The following is a 21,851-nucleotide window of genomic DNA, read 5'->3' on the forward strand; positions in this document are numbered from 1 at the left end:
TGCGGCGGCTCCCGTAGTCTCTCTCTCTCCATATCTCCCTCTCTCTCCCTCACACATGCTCTCTCTCCATCTTTCTCCCTCTCTCCCTTTCCATCCATCTCCCTCTCGCGCTGTGTGATGCTGCGGCGGCTCCCATAGTCTCTCCATCTCTCCATCTCTCTCTCTCCCTCTCCATTCCCTCTCTCTCTCCCTCTCCATCTTTCTCCCTCTCTCCATCTCTCCCTCTCTCTCGCACGCTGTGTGATGCTGCAGTGGCTCTTGTAGTCTCTCCATCTCCCTCTCCCTCGCTCCCTCTCTGCCTCCCCATCTCTCTCTCTCCCTCTCTCTCACGCTGTTCGGTGCTGCGGCGGCTCGCATAGTCTCTCCATCTCTCTCTCTCCCTCTCCATCCCTCTCCATCTCTCTCTCTCACACACGCTCCCTCTCTCCATCGTTCTCCCTCTCCATCCCTCTCTCTCGCGCTATGTGATGCTGCCTCGGCTCCCATAGTCTTTCTCTCCCTCTCTCTCTACATCTCTTTCTCCCCCTCCATCCCTCTCTCTCTCTCTCTCTCTCAGTCTGTGTGATGCTGTGGCGGCTCCAGTAGTCTCTTCATCTCTCTCTCTCCCTCTCTCACACGCTCTCCATCTCTCTCCCTCTCCATCCATCCCCCTCTCTCTCTCTCTCTCTCTCTCTCTCTCTCTCTCTCGCTGTGTGATGCTGCGGCGCCTCCCGTAGTCTCTCTCTCCCTCTCTCCATCTCTCCCTCCATCTCTCTCTCGCGCTGTGTGATGCTGTGGCGGCTCCCTCTCCTCTCTCTCCCTCCCTCTTCCTCCCTCTCCCTCTCTCCATCCCTCCCTCTCTTTCGCGCTGTGTGATGCTGCGGCGGCTCCCGTAGTCTCTCTCTCCCTCTCCTCTCTCCATCCCTCTCCTTCCCTCCCTCCCTCCCTCCCTCCCTCCCTCTCTCTCTCTCCATCCCTCCCTCCCTCTCGCGCTGTGTGATGCTGCGGCGGCTCCCTTAGTCTCTCTCTCCCTCTCTCCCTCCCTCCCTCCCTCCCTCCCTCTCCCTCTCTCCCTCCCTCCCTCCCTCCCTCCCTCCCTCCCTCTCTCTCGCGCTGTGTGATGCTGCGGCGGCTCCAGTAGTCTCTCTCTCCCTCTCTCATCCCTCTCTCCATCCATCCCTCCCTCTCTCTCTGTCTCTCTCTCGCGCTGTGTGATGCTGCGGCGGCTCCCGTAGTCTCTCTCTCCCTCTCTCCATCCCTCTCTCCATCCTTCTCCCTCCCTCTCTCTCTCGCGCTGTGTGATGCTGCGGCGGCTCCCGTAGTCTCTCTCTCCCTCTCCTCTCTCTCCATCCCTCTCTCCATCCCTCCCTCCCTCCCTCTCGCGCTGTGTGATGCTGCGGCGGCTCCCGTAGTCTCTCTCTCCTCTCTCTCCATCCCTCTCTCCATCCCTCCCTCCCTCTCTCTCGCGCTGTGTGATGCTGCGGCGGCTCCAGTAGTCTCTCTCTCCATCCCTCTCTCCATCCCTCCCTCCCTCCCTCTCTCGCGCGGTGTGATGCTGCGGCGGCTCCCGTAGTCTCTCCAGTCTCCTGTAAACAGCAGTCATGGCGACAGTGGTCCAACCGCTCACCCTGGAGCGAGGTAAGGCGCTCTCTGTCGACTCTATTTATCTCACACATTTATCCTAAGTTGCTAAAATCGCAGTCTTCCTCTGTCTGCGCACGCGACCCGGATTGTAAACAGATTTTTGCAGTGAAGTCCGCTCCGACTGGTTTTTTTTATCCAAAGCACTGTGCGCCTTTGCCATTTTAAACGCAGCCGTGCCTCCTCTAGACTAGTTGAACGTAGCTTGAGCAAAAACGAGGCGCTTTTTTTCTACCAGTGGAGGCTCATTTTGTTGGTCTCTTTAATGAATTCGCCATCATTTGTTTCAGCTGAGAGATAAACGTGCAATCCTGCTCAACAGCGCGATAAAAAGCCATGTATGGGCTATTATGTAACACATCTTTATACCGTCTTTCCTGTTTGCACTCCAACTTATTGAAGCTGCTGCTGCTGATTCCATAGGGCACTTCTCTAACCAGGAATAGTGCGATTAAGAGCTAATGGTGACTAATGTTGAGCTGATATCAGTGGGGTTACTTTGTTATAACCCTTCTCCTTCTAGTGCAAGTGGTAGCCTGTTATGTTGGAGTTTGAGGCATATTTCCTTTGTTTGTTTTACTGTTTTATACCCTAGTGTGACCATATTTCTGTATTCAACTCTCACCTCTCCACTGAGACTAAACCGCGTGCACCCTAAGCCCTATGTGATTCCCACTGTCTTGAAAAGGAATTAAACTCTGTCAAATATAGAGACAGGAGACACCCCATGCAGCTATTTCCTCTGGGCTAAGAAAAGCTCCCAGCCCCGGTCATGGCAAATCAGATTTATGTCTTAAAATACATTAGGCTGAGGCGTTAAGGTTAATGTTAACAACAGTACTATATCACAGGCCTCAACTTTTTTGAATAACAGCGAGACGTTTAAGTGAGGAAGATCAGGAGGTGCGTTTGTGTTTGATTTAAAAGTGTTGGTTTTGAGTGTGACTCCAGTCCTGTCCTGACCTTGGTTTGCAGGACAGTGACAAGCTGTGGCGTGTAGTAGCGACTGACCGGCAGCTGCGGCGCCTCACTAAGTTAGTAATGATAGTTTTACTCTATAGAGGCGAGCAACACAGCGCTTGAACATTAAGACGAGTGAGAAGGAGATAGATCTGTTCACAGACGGGCAAAAGGTCTCAGTGGTATGAAGTTATCAGCTGTTATTGAAGGAAATATAAACCTGATAACAATACACCTGTTCGGACATTTATCTCGTCCTGGACTTCAAAAAATCACTTGCTCGGAGCAGCCTGAAACAAGTGTTGTTGTGTCCGTAGGCAAGACACTTGTCTGAATGTGTCTGAGTGAGTTATCAGTAAAGGTTGGAGGGGCAGGATAGATCGGCGGCTTCTCTTCTGTCGGTCCACCCCGGGGTAGTTGGCGACAATAGTAGCTTACCATCAGATGTGAAGCGAATGAATAATGCAACGAGAGAGCGTTATAAAGTCTATGTGTCATTATTATTACCTCCACTTCCGCTGAAAATACCGTTGCGAGAAGTAGTGATAGATCGAAGTAATTTTATTGTAATGAAACTGTGAGGGTTTATGAATGGTTTGAAATCCTCGCTTTGGGTTGCGAGAGGGATTGAGCCGCGAGTCGGGCGATTTGAGGCTGAAGCAGATTGCATCACATGCTTCTGGTCACATCAGATCTAGAGGATTATGGGTGACAATTTTCCCTCTGCTGTTACGTTCACCTTGAGACAGTTTGGTTGAGTCTCTTGTGGAAAAGAGCAAGACGCTATACGAAAACTGGAGTTAACTTTAGCTGTTTGTTTTTTTTCTTTTCAAGGAGGTGTAAATGTTTAATGTTGTTTTTCAGTTTCTATAAAGTGCATTGTCCAAGGGCATCAGTAGTTTCAGAGGAAGATTTATTTATCAAGAAAAAGCATACTAGTTTGTATACCAACTATTGCTTCTCTCAGTTTTGTGCAACACTCTAAAAACAAGGGATCTTTGATTGTGTTGACTGCGATATATCAACGCAATTACAGAGGAAACTGGAGCACATCCATACAACCGTGTGCTTGTTGAGGGGCTGTTGTTTGTCGCGGTGCCTTTGTGGAGGTCTATGTTGGTTTCACGCTAATTAGTTGATGATGAGTCTGACCTTTTTATTCATCAGCCCGAGTGAAAGAGTGCACACAAGTACTCCATGGTGTTGTTGAGGCTGTTTTTAAAGACGTTTTATTGCTTTGTCTGCTATACAGTTATAATCTAAGACACTTGTGCATCATTACGTTGCATTCTGGACATTCTAAATCGCAATATTGTCCTAAAACAACTTAAACATAAACAGGATGATTCGCTTTTGGGTTGGAAAATTGCTCCTTTTGTCGTAAATGTCATCATAACCACAGGTACAACATGCTGTCGGGCGTATTCGCGCTATTAAACAATGGATTTTTAAAGATTTGTGCTGATATGGCTACACAACGGTGCTGAATTTTATGTTTATGACACATTAAGAAAATAAAATTGGAGAACGACGTAAACACAGAGCGGTGGTGTTGAAAACGGGGGTAGATCAGAGCAATGACGTCTTGAATCTAAGAGAGTAAAGATGACTTAAAGTTGCACGAATCACTCTAAATACAACTTTTATTGGGTAAATGAGAAGGGAAAACATTGTATTATGTTTGAAAAATGCTGCTTATACTGTTTTACCTATGTTATAAGTGTAGAAATTTTAAAAAATGAAATGTAAATCACATGAAATGGATTAAATTTGGATAACTACTGATTTCCTTTTCAGCACCTATATATTAAACATCGTAAATCAAACTAGCATGAACCAGCTCACCGTGTTTAACTTTATTTTACGCATGATTGAAATTTGGCACTGTCTGTCTGTTCACAGCTAATGAGAAAACATTTTTATTTGATGTTTGATGTCAGTGCAGAAGAAATCAATGCAAACAAACCAATCCGCCCCCCCCATCCCCCTTTTTCATCCGAGGGTTTGTCAAACAGCTCAGTACGAATGACCTAATTGGATACAGCCTAACACGAAAGGATATGTGTCAGTCTCTCAACATGGAAAACTGACTTACATATGCCATATAATTATCAGTAGACCTATACGCAGCCCCTTTCATGATTTTTTTTTTATACATGTGTCAAACTCAAGGCCCCCGGGCTAAATGTGCCCCCCACGTCATTTTATGCGGCCCACAACAAGATAAATTAAAAGGTTTGACTGTCTTAAAATGTCAGTTTATCAGGAGATACAGTTATACAGCCATATTTTTACATCTGTGGAAATGTATTTGTAATATTTGTAACTCGAATAAGAAATAAATACACAGGCAGTTAATGAACAAGTTAAAAAAGTAGTTTATTTATATTACATGTGGCCCTTTGAGAGTGACCGTTTTGCTGATCTGGCTCGCAGTGAAAATGTATTTGACGCCCCTGCATTAAACCAACTGGAGTGACATTGACATTGACATTTAAGATAATAAATACTGTAGTTATTCTATTCAATTTAGTTCTTCCTATATAGCCACTTGACACAGGCTCATTCTAACTCATATACTTGATGCAGTAATAGTAGTTGTTGCAGTGGCTGTGATTATGCCATTCATTGTTACGAGTTCACAGGGTCACTCAGGGATGTTTCCATGCACCAGACTGTTAGGTAATACAGTTTGTCATCCACCCACATCTGCGTCATTGTGTTTTAACATGATGTAACCTTGGAGTGGTTTATCCTTTGTAGATCATTTATGCAGTTTTCTCTCGAAGTATGAGCCTTCTTGATCTAGGCCTGGGCGATATGACAAAAAAATGAGTCAAGATTTGTCTTTTTCTCATTTTGATTGATCACAAGTTTTGTTTTGTTGTATTAAAAGCAAAGGAAATGGCTTGTGGGGGTGGGTAATTTATTTAAATATAATCAAAATTGGCATTCAGTTGTGTGATTGTCAATGTTATGCTGTTTTTTTTAAATTGTCAGGTCTGTAAAAGTATGTGTTTTAGAGCAATTTACTCACACTCAATATGAGAGAAAAGAAAATATCACCTCATCGCCTTGGCCTTCACTGAATAATTATCAATTTCCTGAACGTAAACAATACAGACTTTTATTCAGTGACATTTAACACAAAAATAGTCCAATTTCATCCTCCAAAGTCTGAACTCCAGTCCTCACGCTTTTACCGGCGGAAGATTAAATGTTGATATTTCGTTTAAAAAGCCCCGAAGCTGATCAGTGACTATTAGAAATGAGGAAATCTTGGTTAAAATTAAACTCATTTCACATCCCTGTCCTGACCCCTGCCTTATCCTGTGCTATTATCTCTCCCAGAATGCACGCAGCACATTCGCTAGCCAGGCTCCGGTAATCATTTAAATTTGTCCATAACAGAGAGCTGCAGCGACTGTGAAATGGAAAATGAATGAGATCTTGTTCGGCATACTCTGCTGGAAATAATCTCGCGCACATTTGACACTTAATCAAATGTGTTTTATACAACGGCAGCTTTGTATCATGATCTGTATTCTGCAAAGATGAAAACTGTGCGTGGGAAGCATAGTTTTAGTGCCGTCCCGTTCCCAAAGGAAGGTGTGTTTTTGCCAGAGTTTATATAGACTTTCATCGTGTTATTCACAGGGTTATGATTAGAAAAATGTATGATATTGCATTTATGGTATATGGAAATGTGAAAAATGTTGGATATCAGGTGTATAGTCTATTAAAAATACAAATTAAAAGTTAAAAGTGCAATCTTATGATATTACACTAATATATTTTCATTGATTTGTGTATTATTTATGTAACGGAATAGATGTATTTCCATTTTTGGTTTGGATTATTACGAGAAATAGGTAAAAATTCAAATATATATGTAAAATGTAGCATCGCAGTTTGATCATTAGTATAAAATAATCATAAATATAGCCCCTATATCAGACGAAACATATATATCTGCTGTTAAAAGCGCTTTAAAGGAAGTATTTATAATTCAGACCATCTCTCCCACATCAGCTTTTGAAGTCTGCACACTTTAAAGTCTTACTGCGGAGAAACAAAATAGTGCTAATGAGCATGTGAAAGCTAAAAGGAAATTTCTTGATGGCATTTGACCTTCATTTAATGAGAAGGAAATGCCTGTAAACCTCCCAGACAGATGCTGGGGTTGGGTGGAGCAGGGACCAAAAGCTTATTATTCAGCCAGAGTCATATGCCCCAAACAGCGACGACCTGAGACACTTTTTTTTATCAGATGGATCAAGGCTGTAGGTGTGAATGTCTGCTGAATATTGATTGAATAAATTATAAAGAAAGACATTTTTGAGTTAATGTTTTTGCTGTTATTGTAAAAATGAGCTGCTGCTGCAACAAAATCATGTCTTATTCTTGAAACATGTCTATCTGCTTCCTCCTGTGCTTAGTTTTGTGATGATGTAACGATCAGCATGCCACTGTAAGCAGCTCTAATGTGATGCTCAGAGTCAGGACTAAACACGGGGAATCAGCGTTTCAGTTTTATGCAGCTAGAACCTGGAACAATCTTCCTAAAGATGCGAGACAGGCCTCTACTTTCTTTAAATCCAGGCTCAAAATGGTTCTTTTTAGCTGTGCGTATGACCCTTTTCTCTTTTAATGTTTATTTCATGATGACTATTTACGTTTTGATTTGTTGTATTGTGATTTTAATGTCTTTCTTATCCCGTAAAGCTCTTTGAATGACGCTATACAGATGAACTTGCCTTGTCTTGTTTTGCCTAATTCCTAAGATTAACAGGAATGTTTGGTCTGCACTGAGAAATACACATTGACGTAGTTGTTTATATTTGATCAATGTAATTTACAGTCCACCAGTGTTGCAAGGCTATAGCTCACTGCAGTCAATACGAATCTATTTGGACATGTTCTGGTGCGCCACAACCTGTCCTAAATGAAAACTGAATCCCTCCTTCATAGATCAATATATAACCCACTGTTCCTTTTTACAGTGGGATAGAAACAGCTTTTGGATTTCTGACATCAATCTTTTACTGTGGCTTAAAGGCTGCTGTTTTACATCTTCCTTTTATGACAATGTTCTCCATTCTCATCTCACATACGGCTGAAATCAGTTAAAACTCCCTGGTAGTCCACTTTACTGAGAAGCAGAACTGCAAATTTTTAATAAAGTGTGTCTGAAACAGCTCTCGGAGTTTTTATTACTCCGTTCCCCGACTTCTCACACAGTACTAGCTTATATTCAGTGCACAAAGGTTAAATTACTTTCTTTCTTTCTTTTTTGATTATTTATTTGTATTTTTTCATGTCCAGAATTGAATAATGTTACTTTTTCTCAAGTTTAAAGTTGGCCTTAAATTCATAAACACAGACTTGCAGAAATACAACAATACAACTCAGCAAAATCCTTTTCAAATAAGCCTGCGGCATTTCCAGAGTTGAGAAAATAAAACTTGGACAATGTGGTGGTGTTGTCACAATATTAAAAACTGATGCTAAGGAATAGACTCGATACTCAATAAACACTTAAGATCATTTTAACACTGTTCAGGAAATGTCAGATTTTGTCTTGCTCAAATTTATCACGTTTTGATACTAGTTTTTGTATTGTTTAGATCAGGGCTGTCCAAACTACGGCCCTGGGGCCAAATGCGGCCCTCAGACCAATTTTTGTTGGCCCTCATGCTTCCTCCTAAACTGGCCCAGTTGATCAGGAAGTATTTTTTAGTACAAACTGAAGAAATTCTACCTCTATAACCTGAACAACATCGCATTGCATTGTGACACAGAGCTAAAACGGTACAGTGGCTCTGTCAAACCTGTGTTAAATGCACCATTTGACTCCCTGTATCGACACTGGTTTGTGGCCCTCCGCTTCAAATATGTTTCAGTATTCGTCCCTCGGTGAAAACAGTTTGGACATCCCTGGTTTAGATGAAATAGATATTAATTACTACACATCCTTTGATACCCTAGACCTCTGGATCTATATTGTCATGGTAATAACCTTTATGTCCGCTCTCATCCAAAACAAACTAATCCTGTTCAATCCCTCCTTTATACACTGGTTCATACAATTGTGCTGAGCCTATGTAAACAATCCATATCCCTGTTAACTGCTGTCTTTCTTCTCCTCCACTGGCCTTGGTCAAATCCATTCCCATTATCCCTCACACTGATTGGCCGGCACCTTCACTATGGCTGCGCTCTTAATTGAATTGAATGAAATGTTTTAGTTTTCCTCCTCGGCGGTTAGTCGTCATGCATAAAGATTTTTTCTCTCCTCTCCGCAGACGTTGCCAGGGCCATTGAGTTGCTAGAGAAGCTGCAGGACACAGGAGATGTCCCCAGTCACAAACTTCAGTCTTTGAAGAAAGTGCTTCAGAGTGAGTTCTGCACGGCGATCAGAGAGGTGAGGCTACATGCTAATCGTTTTGTGATGTTTATCCTTCTTATTTTTAGATTTTAATCTCCTAAAAGCAACTAAATAGGTTTAATTGGAATTTACCGACCAAACATGGGGCCCTCAAAGCTTTGGTTTATTATTTTTGAGCTACACGTAAAATATATGCATAAAAAACAAGGCAATGCTATGTTTTATGAGTTTAAATTTCTGATGACACCAATCTCATGACAATATTCAGCTGATACGCATGTTGGAAATATATATACGGTATATACACACTATTCTTTTGATTCAATAGCTAAATTCTTTCCAGGTTTTAAAGTGTTGTGTGCAGTATAAGATGTGACTTCATTTTTATCACTCAAAATTAGCTGAACTGTAGAATTCATTGGGTTTTATTTGGCTAAATCATTATGAGCTTTTCATCAACTTGACATTTTGATGAGCTCGTTACAGTCTGTTTTAATTGAGCGCATGATGATTCTTCTTAATCACATTTTGCAGCTACAGGTTCGTGTCATAACAACAGACCACAGCACTTCGCTCTTGTTAAAAACGCAAATTTACAATCTGTCTTCAACCCACCAATTTGTCATCTTTGCACCGTTTAATGTGCAACGCTAAAAAGCTACAGTCACTATTACAACAGCTGCTCTTGTGTTTCTTTTAATGCAATGATTATTTTGACATTTCAACAAAATATTCCCGCTGATTTTACAGTTATAAAGAGGGGTTCGCATCCAAGCATATGGCACAAAAAGCTTTGGTTTGGTTATCGTTAGGGCTGTAAGATTAATCACATTGGAATCAAAATCACAATTTGAACGGAGGATATTAGCAAATCGCAAAGGCTGCAATTTTAGAAGCACCATAATTTTGTCGTCAACGATAATTCCACAACAGAAGGTCTTATTATACTTAAAAGCTGCTGTCCCTGTAGTTTCGCTCCATGCAAACCTGTACTGAAATGTGATTTTTGTGTTAGTTTATCTGTTTATATTTAAGTTTTTGTCAATTCTTCTGGTTTAAAATATGAACTTTAAACTTAAAACTTGTCAGACAAATCATAATTAGATACTTTTCCCAAATCACTCTACCCTACTTATCCTTCATTTTACAAGGAGAAACACAGTGAGGAGTCGATCAACCAATCCAAAATGTTACAAACAAAAGCCTATTTTCAAAAGCTAAAAAACAAAACTGCCTTTCAGTCTCAAAGGGTCAGAGCGTCTTTGTCCGGTAGAGCCCCTGCCACACGCTGGTACAGCTCTGAGCACCAAAGTGATTTATCTAAACGCCAGAACGGGACAGTGTTCACCATATTGCAGGAGACGAGTGAATGTAGAAATTGCCAAACACATTTTAGAGAAGTGTAACATCAGTGTCATGGTGTTAGGCAGAGGTTGTGTTGTTTTCTAGTGAATTACAGGTTTGGTGGGCCATGAGACAAACACATTTCACTGCAATGCTGAGCCAGCTGGCAGTAATGACCACTACAGTACTTTATTACACAGAGCATTACGTTGTTTGTCATCCTCTGAGACAGCGCAAGAGACAATATCCAAAAAGGTACTCTTAACTCAACGTGTTTGTTTTGATCGCCCTTACCCCTATTAACTTAAGTGCAGAATTATTATTTTGAACTAGGATTACAAGAAAGCAGTCGTTTTGTTCAACTCACAGCTAAGTTCAGTTAAATCAAATGCTTATTCAGATTTTAATAATCCAAGTTTAATCATCAGCTTCTTCTATTTTGATTTGGCATAAGTGCATCTGTAAATAGTTCAGACTTATTTCACATTTGCACAAATTAAATTACGATTGTTTATTAGGATTTACAATGCTATCAGGCCGTGCTACGTCTTGTTTTAATTAATTTTTTCCATGTGAGCGATTAGGAGTCATAAAGCAGCTTGTCAAAACATTATCTTTTTATAGCGCTATGTTAGAGTGCCACATTTTAATTATATTTCCTTTGTGCAATACTAACGAAATAGTGGGTACACGTTTGTATTCTGTGGTCATTTATGAATCCGATTGGTCAGAAGCGACAGACCAGGTGACTATGTGAAAAACGTCCAAGTGCAAAAGAAGCACCTACTCAATTTGTTTTCAGTCAAATGCACAAGTTCGTCTCTCCTCTCCATGTGAATGACAGAGTGGGCAAAAAAAAAGTCTGCAATGTGCTAGTCCCGGTGCATTGGCTTAAACGAGTTGTCAGGGTCAATCAGCCTTGCAAATGAGAGAGGAAGGACACAAGATGAGATGACTGCACAAGCTAACCAGGCGGAAATGATCCAGAGCGAGAATTTACATGGGGAGTGCTGCATCAAACTAGAGTGGGTTTAATTCATCACATTTCACACATACATTTTAGACAGTTTATGCTAAAGTGAACAAAGTAGCGGATAATTTGTGGTAATTCAATTATTTTTGCTCAGGTAATTACAGTATGCATCTATATTAGACTATTTCAGTATATGTTACCTTTTTCTTTAGTTCTTTGTTACCTTTTTCTTTACCTTTTCCTGCCAATATCTATTCCTCCCACCTCTTCCCACAGAATTGGAAAAACACATAAGGATTTCTTGATTTCATGGCTCTTTAAAACATTGCATAAAGAAAGCCACGAATGCACGAAACTGTTTCAGAGTCAAGCTAAACCTAACCTAAATGTTTATCTAAAGTACAGTAAATCTGCTTCTGTAATCTTAAGCATAAGTTTGTTAAAGACATTAATGCAGGGGTGTCAAACTCAATTTCACCGAGGGCCACATCAGCAAAATGGTACGTCTCAAATTTGCAAAGATATAAAAAATATGTAACTTCTGATAAACTGACATTTTAAGACAGTCATACATTTAAATTTACCTTGTCGCGGCCCCATAAAATGACATGGCGGGCTGCATTTGGCCCCCAGGCCTTGAGTTTGACACATGTGCATTAATGCGTCACTTATTTGCCTACAAAATCCCGATGACATGTTGATTTTGATTAAAGTAGTAGTTTTAAAAATACATTTTCAAAATCTTTACACATCTGGAGAGAGAAATTGTGTATTTTATCTGACTTAAGCCTTATAGAAGTACGACTTCACCTGTTTTGAAAAGTCACCAGCTAAATCTGATCTGTTTCGGAGTTGTGAGTTTGAGTTGTTAAATTTCTGCAAATATAGTAAACCACGCTGTAGACAGAAGCAAGCAAAGCCATGTGTGTCATCTTGAAAAGTAGTTAGCCGTGGCAGTGCAAAGGCTCAGTGGGCTCATTGTTGCTCTGCTGCAAATCCATTTTCAGATTCACAAGCAAACAAGACAAATGAATGAAACCATGGCATCTCAAGGGATAGAGTAAAAGGCATTTAATCTTTCTGTTATTAGATCAGACTGACTGTGATAGTAGATAACAATCGACTATAATAATATTTGCTTTTTGCTAAATAAAACTTTTGTCCCTCGCTAAAACATGACTATTGAAATATGACTTAAATGCCATGTAAATATAGTTATTAAACCAGATTTTCAGAGAGCAACAAGCAACCAAACCTTTGAAAAACCAAAACAAAACGAGACTCAAGAAACCCAAAAGAAGCCCCAAATCGAAGCAACTAGTTAAACGTAGTGTATTTCAGTCATTATCATCACTATCACCTTTTTAATGATGTGAAAGTACAAAAAACACAACCAAACCACAACCAGCAAGCAAAGATGTTATTTTTTGTAGATATAGTTTTACATTTTCACTGTGACAAAGGTAGAGCCATAAATCTGGGTGTTGAAGGCGTATCACTTTAGTTCACTTATTACACCTTCTCCGCTAATCAGCTCGGGAGTTAGAGCTTGTCTTTCTAAAGCTCCTTTTCTGCTGTTAATTAAACCTAATCTTTTGTGATATGCCAAAGCTCGTGATTTCCCTTGACACCGGAGAAAGTCTTGATAATATACATTATACCAGCAATTCTCAGGTGTGCTTAGCAAAGTTACTTTCTCAGACGTGCCTCTTGTGATAAATAAAAATGAAGGCTGTAAAGGTTGGCAGTAATTCAATAAAATAAGCTTCTCTGTGCATATCCCTTCTACTTTTCTTGACAGTATTAACCTCCCCGTCCCATTTTGATCTCTTCCAACGTGTTTTTAAGAGATGTATTCGGACTTCAAAGGTCAGGTGTCCACGCTGATTGGACCTGCCTCAGGAGAGAAAGATGAATCTTGTTTTGAGTCGAGTGGACAGACTGTGACTTGTCAAGGTCTGGATCAAAAATAAGATTAGTTTTTTTCTTTTTTTTTCCTTTTGGTCAAAACAGAAAACGAAAGATGTGACATTTCAACCACAGAAGCAGAACAGCACATGAAGACAAATGAATCCCTGTTGTTTATATTATCCTATATATGTCTCATTGTGCTTCCAGTTTTGTCTCGAGTCTTATTATACTCGTAGTACTAGAGCAAAGGGGAATTATGTGTTTAATTGATAATGTCTGTTACTCTTATTGCTGCTGATGCGTTTTCCTTCTGTATATTAAACTGTATTAACATGTGTTTTTGTGTTTTGTTCCAGGTCTATCAGTATATGCATGAAACCATCACTGTAAATGGCTGTCCAGAGTACCAGGCGAGGGCCACTGCCAAGGTAAGAACTCAAGTATTTGTCATATCCAGAGGCGATATACTTTATAATACACTTTTGCATATGAATAATTTAGACTTCATGCTTAATGCGCCATATTCTCCAGAGTTTTTACTAGTGTTCATTGGCATTATTATCTACTATCTATCTTTAAAAATATAATGTATTGCAAGTTCACTTATAAAATATCCAGTACTCAGTGACAGCGTCTTACACTAGACAGTTTAAAGAGACAAACTATCATATATTTCAAGCTGATTTCTATTGGATGACGTGACAGCATATATAAATGCCGCTCACAATCTCAGTAAAACAATCACTACGTTTGTCATACTGTATATGCTTGCCTTTTTTCAGTTGTCAGCTGTTAATGCGCTCCACTTTTCACTTTGAGCTGTGGACGACCATTATTAAGACCGATCCATGTTATTACAACCATATCTGCTCTTCTGCGGTACAAAATAAATCGTCTGTTTTAAATAGATTCTTCCAACAGACACAAAAGAAATGAGATTGACCTGGTTATGTTGCTCGCGTCCTGTTTCCGGCACCTTGTCTCTTAGAAACGGAAAGGAGGCACCTGTCGGGGGAGGGGAAGGGAGATAAAGGAAACTGAGGACACCTAGTTAGGAACACTCCCATCCCTTTGGTCCTAACGCAGCTGGGTCCTTTTCTCTCCAGTGTACACCGCTGTGACAGGGCTCTCAAAGCAAAAGGATAAAAAGGAATAGGAACAAGTACTGTGGAGTGCATATGGCCCGGTGAAAGCAATCTGTGCGGCTTTGTTGGAGAGGTATTCAGCAATGCAAATGAATATGGGATACCTTATATAAAACACTAATTACTAAGTTATTCATTGGGTTACTTTACTAATTTTAACACTATTTTTATTATTATAACACATGATCTCCACTATGATAGAGGGAAAGAGGTAATAATAAGTGATAGTTGTGGATAATTACCCTTTGTATTCATGGATATACTTTAAAACACTGCTGCCAAAAAAAATTCCTATTTGTCCACATGGGGTCACTAAAGGGATTCAAGGGGTTGGAATTGCTTGGCACTTCCCATCTATGCCTTCTGAAAACCTCTGTAATTTCTTCTTTGTGCAATACTTGTACTTAAAAAAAGAAGTTATAGGTTAATGTAGGCTGATGTACGTGATGTGGCGCTAAAAAAATGTAATCGCGCTATGATCTTCTGACAATATTCCATTTTAACGAAAGCGTCATGATTTGCTTTTATTCAAATACACAGACACTTTCCCCCACCCACTTCTCCTATTGGTCAGTCACTTTCATGCTCTGAGCGAGTGACCAATGCATTCAACCAATCAGAGTGAAGCGTGACGTCTCAGAAGCAGTACGTGGCTTTAGTTACTCCTTACTTACTTAACATAAAAGATACAACTTCGTGAATTGTGATGAAATCGTTAATCGCGCAGTAAACAATGCAGGTAAATATTAGCCCCAGTGACTACGCAGATTCAGTGTTCTAAAATAGGACCTTCTTGCTATGACGCAGTAGTGCTAGCCTCCGTGCCTGCAAGTATTAGTAACTGTTCTGGATAGGAGATGCTTTTTGACAAACCATCCATAACAATGTGAAGGGCAAAGTTTTGCAAGCCTGGAGGCGATGGTATGAATGCTGAGAAGCTGCTTTGAGCTTGGGAAAAGGGTTTGGCCAGAGACTGTTAAAGGAAATAGGAATGGATGACATAGAGGGGGGTGAGTTTGCAGAATACAATAAGCTGGCCAAACAAAACGGTAGAAGAAGCTAAGATAAATAATTGTCTGAAAGGAGAGTAATGATGGTGGGAAGATGCATGAATATGGAGCAGGGATGGTATCTGGGGGCAAGAGCACAGACCTGAAAGTGCCAAGTCTGACTATATACTTGTGGGGATATTGGACACACGATTTGGACAGATATACACTCCAATTCTCTCCATCGCTGTGACATTTTATAAAAAGATGCGGCCTTGACAGCAGAGTGTGTGTGGACTAGATGCGTGTCTGTTCAGCTGCCATTACTGCTCTAAGCTTGCGGTATACTTTGTTCTCCGTGTACAAGGGAGAACATCCTGGCATGTAGTTCAAAGGCTCCCCACAATCACAGTAACCAACTGGAGCTGGGTGAAAATTATCTGACTTCTACAGGATGAGTTAGAAAGTATAATCCCGGTGTTCACTAAACTAGGAACTTTGTATAAAGCCTTAATCCTCACCGTTTGTGAAGTTAAAACATTAGTATTGGACAGAAATGTGCATATACATGTGGTACTTTCAGTGATCACGCTGGATATTAACGTTAACTTAAAGGTGCACAGTGTAACTTGTAACCTGTCTCCATGGAGATGTTATTTCTTTACCTGGAATGTGTCTCAGGATGGCATTAAACTTGTGTATCTCCATTAAGAAAAGCAGGTGACGCAAACATGCTAAGTTAGAGGTCAGATTTGTGGAAAGGTTAAAGGTGTTTTAAGGTATGTTTTAGCAATAAAATGTATTGTCCAAACATGTAATTGAATAAATGCGAGATAGGTTCAGTGTCATATTGTGGAACATGTAAGTAGACAAGTAGATGGCAGACCAAAAAAGTGATATAGTGCACTTATTAAGGCTAATGTTTAATTTCTTTTCTTTTTTCTTCATATTCTAAAAAAATATTTTCCAGACAAAACTATGATATTCATTTTATCTTACAGTATATTAATCCTGTATTCTGCCTGTTTGTCTTATATCCATGTTACATTTACAGGCCACAGTGGCAGCATTTGCAGCCAGTGAAGGTCACTCACACCCAAGGGTGGTGGAGCTGCCCAAAACAGACGAGGGGCTTGGCTTTAACGTTATGGGCGGAAAGGAGCAGAACTCACCCATCTACATCTCACGCATCATCCCGGGGGGCGTGGCTGAGAGACACGGGGGCCTGAAGAGAGGAGACCAGCTGCTCTCTGTCAATGGAGTGGTAAGTCTTATAAATTGAAATCACAAATATCATCTCTATAAAATTATTCTTTTTGTGAGCAGTTTTCATTAGGCCAGTTGATTTTTTTTGTTTTGATTGGATACCATTAAGGTTTGTATTAAAATGCTTTGAAACTCCTGTGCTATGAGTGATTTTACTTTGGCATATATTATTACTTTTGCTCCACCCCAGCTTGAGCTAATCTAAAAATTAAATATGTGCACAGATAAACTAAAATATAAACAGTGCATTTCAAACATTTATTAAAATTTGATTAAGAGAACAGCACTTTTGGACACATTTTAAGTGTAGATATCGTTTCTCTGCAGAGTGTAGAAGGGGAGCACCACGAGAAGGCCGTAGAGCTCTTGAAAGCAGCCAAGGACAGTGTGAAGTTGGTGGTCCGGTACACCCCCAAAGTGCTGGAGGAGATGGAGGCACGGTTTGAGAAGCTGCGCACAGCCCGGCGGCGTCAGCAGCAGCAGCTCCTCATGCAGCAGCAGCAACAGCAGCAGCAGCAGAGCCAGGCCTCACAGCAGAACCACATGTCGTAGGTGAGGCGCTTCATTGCTTTAAGGGTGAGGGAGGTGCACCTGTACAAGAAGATACAGCAAGAGATGGACAATGCAGAGACTGGGAACTCTTTACATGAAAACACAAGAGTATACAGCATTATAATGTGTTAGTAATGACTTAAACATGTTAATGCTTGTGATGATTCATGAATGTTTCAAGGCCTGGGCAATATGACAAAGAAATTGATCACATTTTTTCCTGCAATTGAACAATCTCAATTTTCAACTCAACTTAATATTGTTTTATTTTACTTGACACAGACTTTTAATTTGTGTCATTAATCACAAAATGTCTTCCTCTAAAGTCTGAACTCTGCCCAAACCACATCCTTTTACTGACAGAGGATTGACTGTAGATCTTTCTATTACAAATGAATGAAACTGGATCATGATTAAAACTAATTAATTACATAGGGATACCTTGAAGGGATAAAAACATGTTTTGTCATCTTGTCGTGCCACATCCTATAAAAGATACTGCAAATCTAGAGTTTACTAGAAATTCTACGGTTTAACTTATATGAAATTGTGTTTTTTATCTGTAAATGTATTTATTTATTTATTTAAAAGGGACAATGCACATTAATAAACATCAGTAAAAAATACATGAGTAAATGTGCTGAAGTTAGCTGCACAGCTAATTTTCATTCGCAGTCCCTCAACATCTAAAACGAGACAAGAGACAGGACAACACAAACAACAATCAAACAACTCCACAGATCACAAAAAAATCACACTACACACGGTCTAAAGTGTCTATTTATAAAGTGCGTATGTGGCTAAAGTGCTTCCAGTAATTTTAAAGTGCTGTAGTGTTCTAATAAATAAGTGAATTTAGTTTAAAACCAGTTCAGTCCAGATGTGTTAGTCGTCTCCTGCCGCTCAGAGACGACCAAGACACTGAAGTTTACAGAGTGCCCTCAGGTCCTAAAACATTCATACATATATACATATTTACATATTAACAGTAAAAAACAGTAACAGCATAGATTGTTGGGTACATGTATGCGGTGCCTACATGTGTATATGTATGCACCGCACAACAACAGTAAAATATGAGTCTGTTCAAACGTAATGGCACTAACAGAAATTGGAATAGAATTTTAAATTACAACTTGTCTTTAGCCTTTTTTTTCTTTACTTTTATTTTATTTCTATGTGTTTTTCCTCAAAAAACTGGACAATTACTATAAAGTATTATCTACAGAAATGAACAGAAATGTAAATGTAATTCCTTTCTGCAAACATCTTTATTCACTCATATGTTTCATTTTTTTCTTTTTTGTATTTCTGAGTTGACTTGAAAAGTTTGTACCAAATATATAGCATGTTTTTCTGTGACAGTAAAATGTCTCATTCCTACATACCTACTGTGTAATTCTATTGTTGGTCATTTATTGATTGATTGATATTTTTTTTTTAATTATTATTATTTTTTGTATAATTATTATATTTAAGAATCATTAATATTGTCATTTATATAGTACTTATGTCTTCTTTTTTACATATTGTCTCTGCTGATTTAATTTCCTGTTGTTTCTTTCTAGTTGATTTTATGTCTTATTCATCCATCTATACTTAAATATCCTTGTGTCTTAATTTAATAGTAACGTGAGCCGTCTTTGTACAAATAGGGAGTATATACCTTGACATTTTAGCATGAAGCATCTATCCCCAGTGGGGCGTTTTGCTGCAGCTGGTGCATCTGTGCAAAACATTTACTGTAAAGACCTAAATTATTCATAGGTCTGTGCTGATAAACTAGCTTGATCAACGGTTGCTTGCGTACTGCGCCAACAATTCAGAGAGTAGTTGATCTAACGCACATTTCAAGTTACACCATACGATGAAATAATACATTGCTGTGGTGCACTCTCTTGCTGGTTCTTACGAGTGTTAAAAATGGGCACGTCTCCAGACTCTGTGGCAATGCCCCTTTGATGCTAATTCCTCACAAGGATATCTCTTGTCTTGCTCTTGGCACGACTGGGCTTGGGAAGGTATTTAGGAGCTTTTAGCAGCTTTTAACTGCTGCTCTGGAAGTACAGACAGGGGACTGAGCAGGATTATGTTTTATCAGATATTCACAGATCTAGATGGGCGTAACAAAATTTTTTAAATCAAGTGTCACGGTCCACAGTACACATATACAGAGTGTGGATTTTTGGTTGTAAAGCTGATTTTTTTACAAGGATGTGTTAAATAATTGTCAGGTTTGGCTGTCTGGGTTAGTTAGTGCTAAATGCTTATTGAATGATTGTATAGGCTGTACATTGATGCTACGTACTGCTATTATCTTTACATATTTAACTGCCAAGGGTTAAAAACAAGAAAGTTATATATTTTAGTTATTAATTCACAAATGCCATTCCATTATTTGTTTGAATCATTATTTCTTTGGTCCTTTCAACTGATAATAATTACATTTTAGGGTTGAATGATGATACTATCTGCTATTGTTTCACTTATATTTATTTAAACTTGGTGCCCGTTTTTGTTTCATATGGATACGTCTAGTAAATACAGAGGTATCTAACATGAACCAACATGAACACGAACATCTGCATTCTGACAGTTAAACAGCAAACTGTCCTCCAGCTCTGTTTTAAACTACGCTTTCTAAGATGTGATGTCATATGAACGCAGCCTATCAGCCCTCATGATGGCCATTACTATGTATATATGCCTCAGCTTGCATTGCTCTCAGTCTGTTTCTCCTTGTGTGTGATCTGCAGGTTGTTTCAGAAGAAAAAGTGAATGAGCGACAGCAGCAGATCTCAAAGACCATCTGTCCAGGCTGAACATCCCAAAGGAAAAACCTCTATCTCTCTCAACGTGGATGAAAACAAAGACTTTTTAACTGTCCGCACTCCCTCAGCTCGTGTGTACCATCGATTCCAAAGCAGAAACTAAGACATCTTCCTTGTGGGGGAGTACTGCTACAAGTCGACCATTTAAACTTTGTATTCTGTTTGGTTGTTACTTTTTTCCTGAATAGTTGAATCAATAGTTGATCGTGGGTTAAATTTAATCTTCCTTTCTGTGATTTATGTTTGCGGTCACTATTATTATTATTGATTTACTGATTAATATTAGATCGTGGCACCTTAGCCGTTTTGCCATTGTTATCATTTACACAGTGGTGTTTTAAATGACTCCTCAACTGGTGCTTGTGTCTCTGTATGAATGATTCATTCATCTGATTTGTGTCCTGTTTTTGGATAAATGTGACAAACTCTTTTTTACCTTCTTATATTGTAGCAAGAACAGATTTTGTATCCTGTAGAGTTAGCAATAACAGACACTGTTCAGTTTGACTTTTCAAAAATGAATTCACTCTCACTGGTTTCACATAGTGGTGAAGAAGTGCAAACTGGTTACTTGCATTGTAAGGCAGCTTTTGTCCAAATTTGTGCCATTATATGAGATTATTGACAAATTATAAATCACTAACCACACACTCAAAATCAATATAAATTTCGCTTGTTCCGACAGATGAAAAGATTGTCAACCAAAATATAATGTTATTTTTCCAGATTTGTCTATTTATTACAGATATATTCTATAGATAACATGTTTTATTCTTTATTTTAGATTATATTTATTTCAAATGGTTATGTAATGTTTATCACTGTAGTATAAAAGTTTGTTTATTCTGTTCAGTTTTGGATGGCGAGAAGCAGTGGCAGCTTTCACCTCTGTCAGATAAGGAAATGTTTAGCCCCGCCCACTGATTGTATCTGACCACTCCTTAAATTCAAACGTACACAAGTGTTTGCTGTGACTCCTCGTCCGTTCTTTGGTGCTAAGCTTTGTGCCAGTGTCCAGTCACTGCACTTTCCAATGTTGTCTTTGATTTAGCTAATTTGTTGTTCCTTTGTTTCTTGGTTTAAATGAAAATATATGGTCTAAGTTGCAGTATTTTGGTACATTTCAAGACACAATTAGACTTTCCTGTGTAATCCCACACATAATAAAAAAGGCACATTAACACTTTTTGTTTCTATCAATATACAATATTTAACTCCCTTTTTCTATTGTTAACGTGTCTTTCTAAATTCACTTTTGATGGTCCAGTAATGTGCAGAAAAGAAAAAGAGAAAACTGTTGATATGCAATTGTTATACATAATATATTTGTATAAATAAATCTATGTGCTTGTGTACAGTGTTTGCTTTTTGAGTACTCATTTAAAATTATAATAGCTGCAGCTGCAGATTTGTGGTGGTTTTCAGTTAAGCCTGACTCCAACATATTATAAATAAAAATGTGAAACAGCACCCTCTGATGATCGTTGCGCGGAATCTCAGCGTGGCGTGTTTGGATGTGCTATATATATATTTCTCGTGTAATGTGTCACGTCAAATGTGGTGATGGTGCTGATTGAACTGGACAAAGTAGTCAGAGCTGCTCAGGGATGGTAAAAATCTAACTCCAGTTTTACTTCACTGTGGTGATGAATATGTGTTATCAGTGTCATTTTTAAATATATTAAATTTGGATTTGGGATTTTGGATCTAAAACTTCTTAGTTATGATTTTGTAGTTTTAAATGAACAAAGCACACACTAAGGGAAGTTAATCCTTAACCGTTCTTCTATAAACAAAATGATATAGTGCCTGTGTAATCCCTCAGTCGTCCAGGTCTGATCCATAGTAAAAGCTGAAGTTAAATCTGTCAAC

General features: G+C 39.3%; 1 protein-coding gene across 2 annotated transcripts; it reads left to right on the forward strand.

Moving 5' to 3' along the window:
- The first annotated feature begins 1,540 nt into the window (after positions 1 to 1,540).
- On the forward strand, positions 1,541 to 21,285 carry lin7a (lin-7 homolog A (C. elegans)). 2 transcript variants are annotated; one of them, XM_033990330.2, is made up of 6 exons: positions 1,541 to 1,617; positions 8,886 to 9,004; positions 13,553 to 13,624; positions 16,385 to 16,594; positions 16,924 to 17,148; positions 19,905 to 21,285. In XM_033990330.2, the coding sequence occupies exons 1-5, from the start codon at positions 1,581 to 1,583 to the stop codon at positions 17,146 to 17,148; spliced, it is 663 nt and encodes a 220-aa protein (XP_033846221.1). In that variant the 5' UTR covers positions 1,541 to 1,580; the 3' UTR covers positions 19,905 to 21,285. The 2 variants fall into 2 exon arrangements, with proteins under 2 accessions (XP_033846221.1, XP_033846220.1); XM_033990329.2 differs by having other exon boundaries at positions 16,924 to 17,144.
- Positions 21,286 to 21,851: the final 566 nt, after the last annotated feature.

The sequence above is a fragment of the Periophthalmus magnuspinnatus genome, chromosome 23 (genome assembly GCF_009829125.3).
Source record: "Periophthalmus magnuspinnatus isolate fPerMag1 chromosome 23, fPerMag1.2.pri, whole genome shotgun sequence".
Classification (NCBI taxonomy): Eukaryota; Metazoa; Chordata; class Actinopteri; order Gobiiformes; family Gobiidae; genus Periophthalmus; species Periophthalmus magnuspinnatus.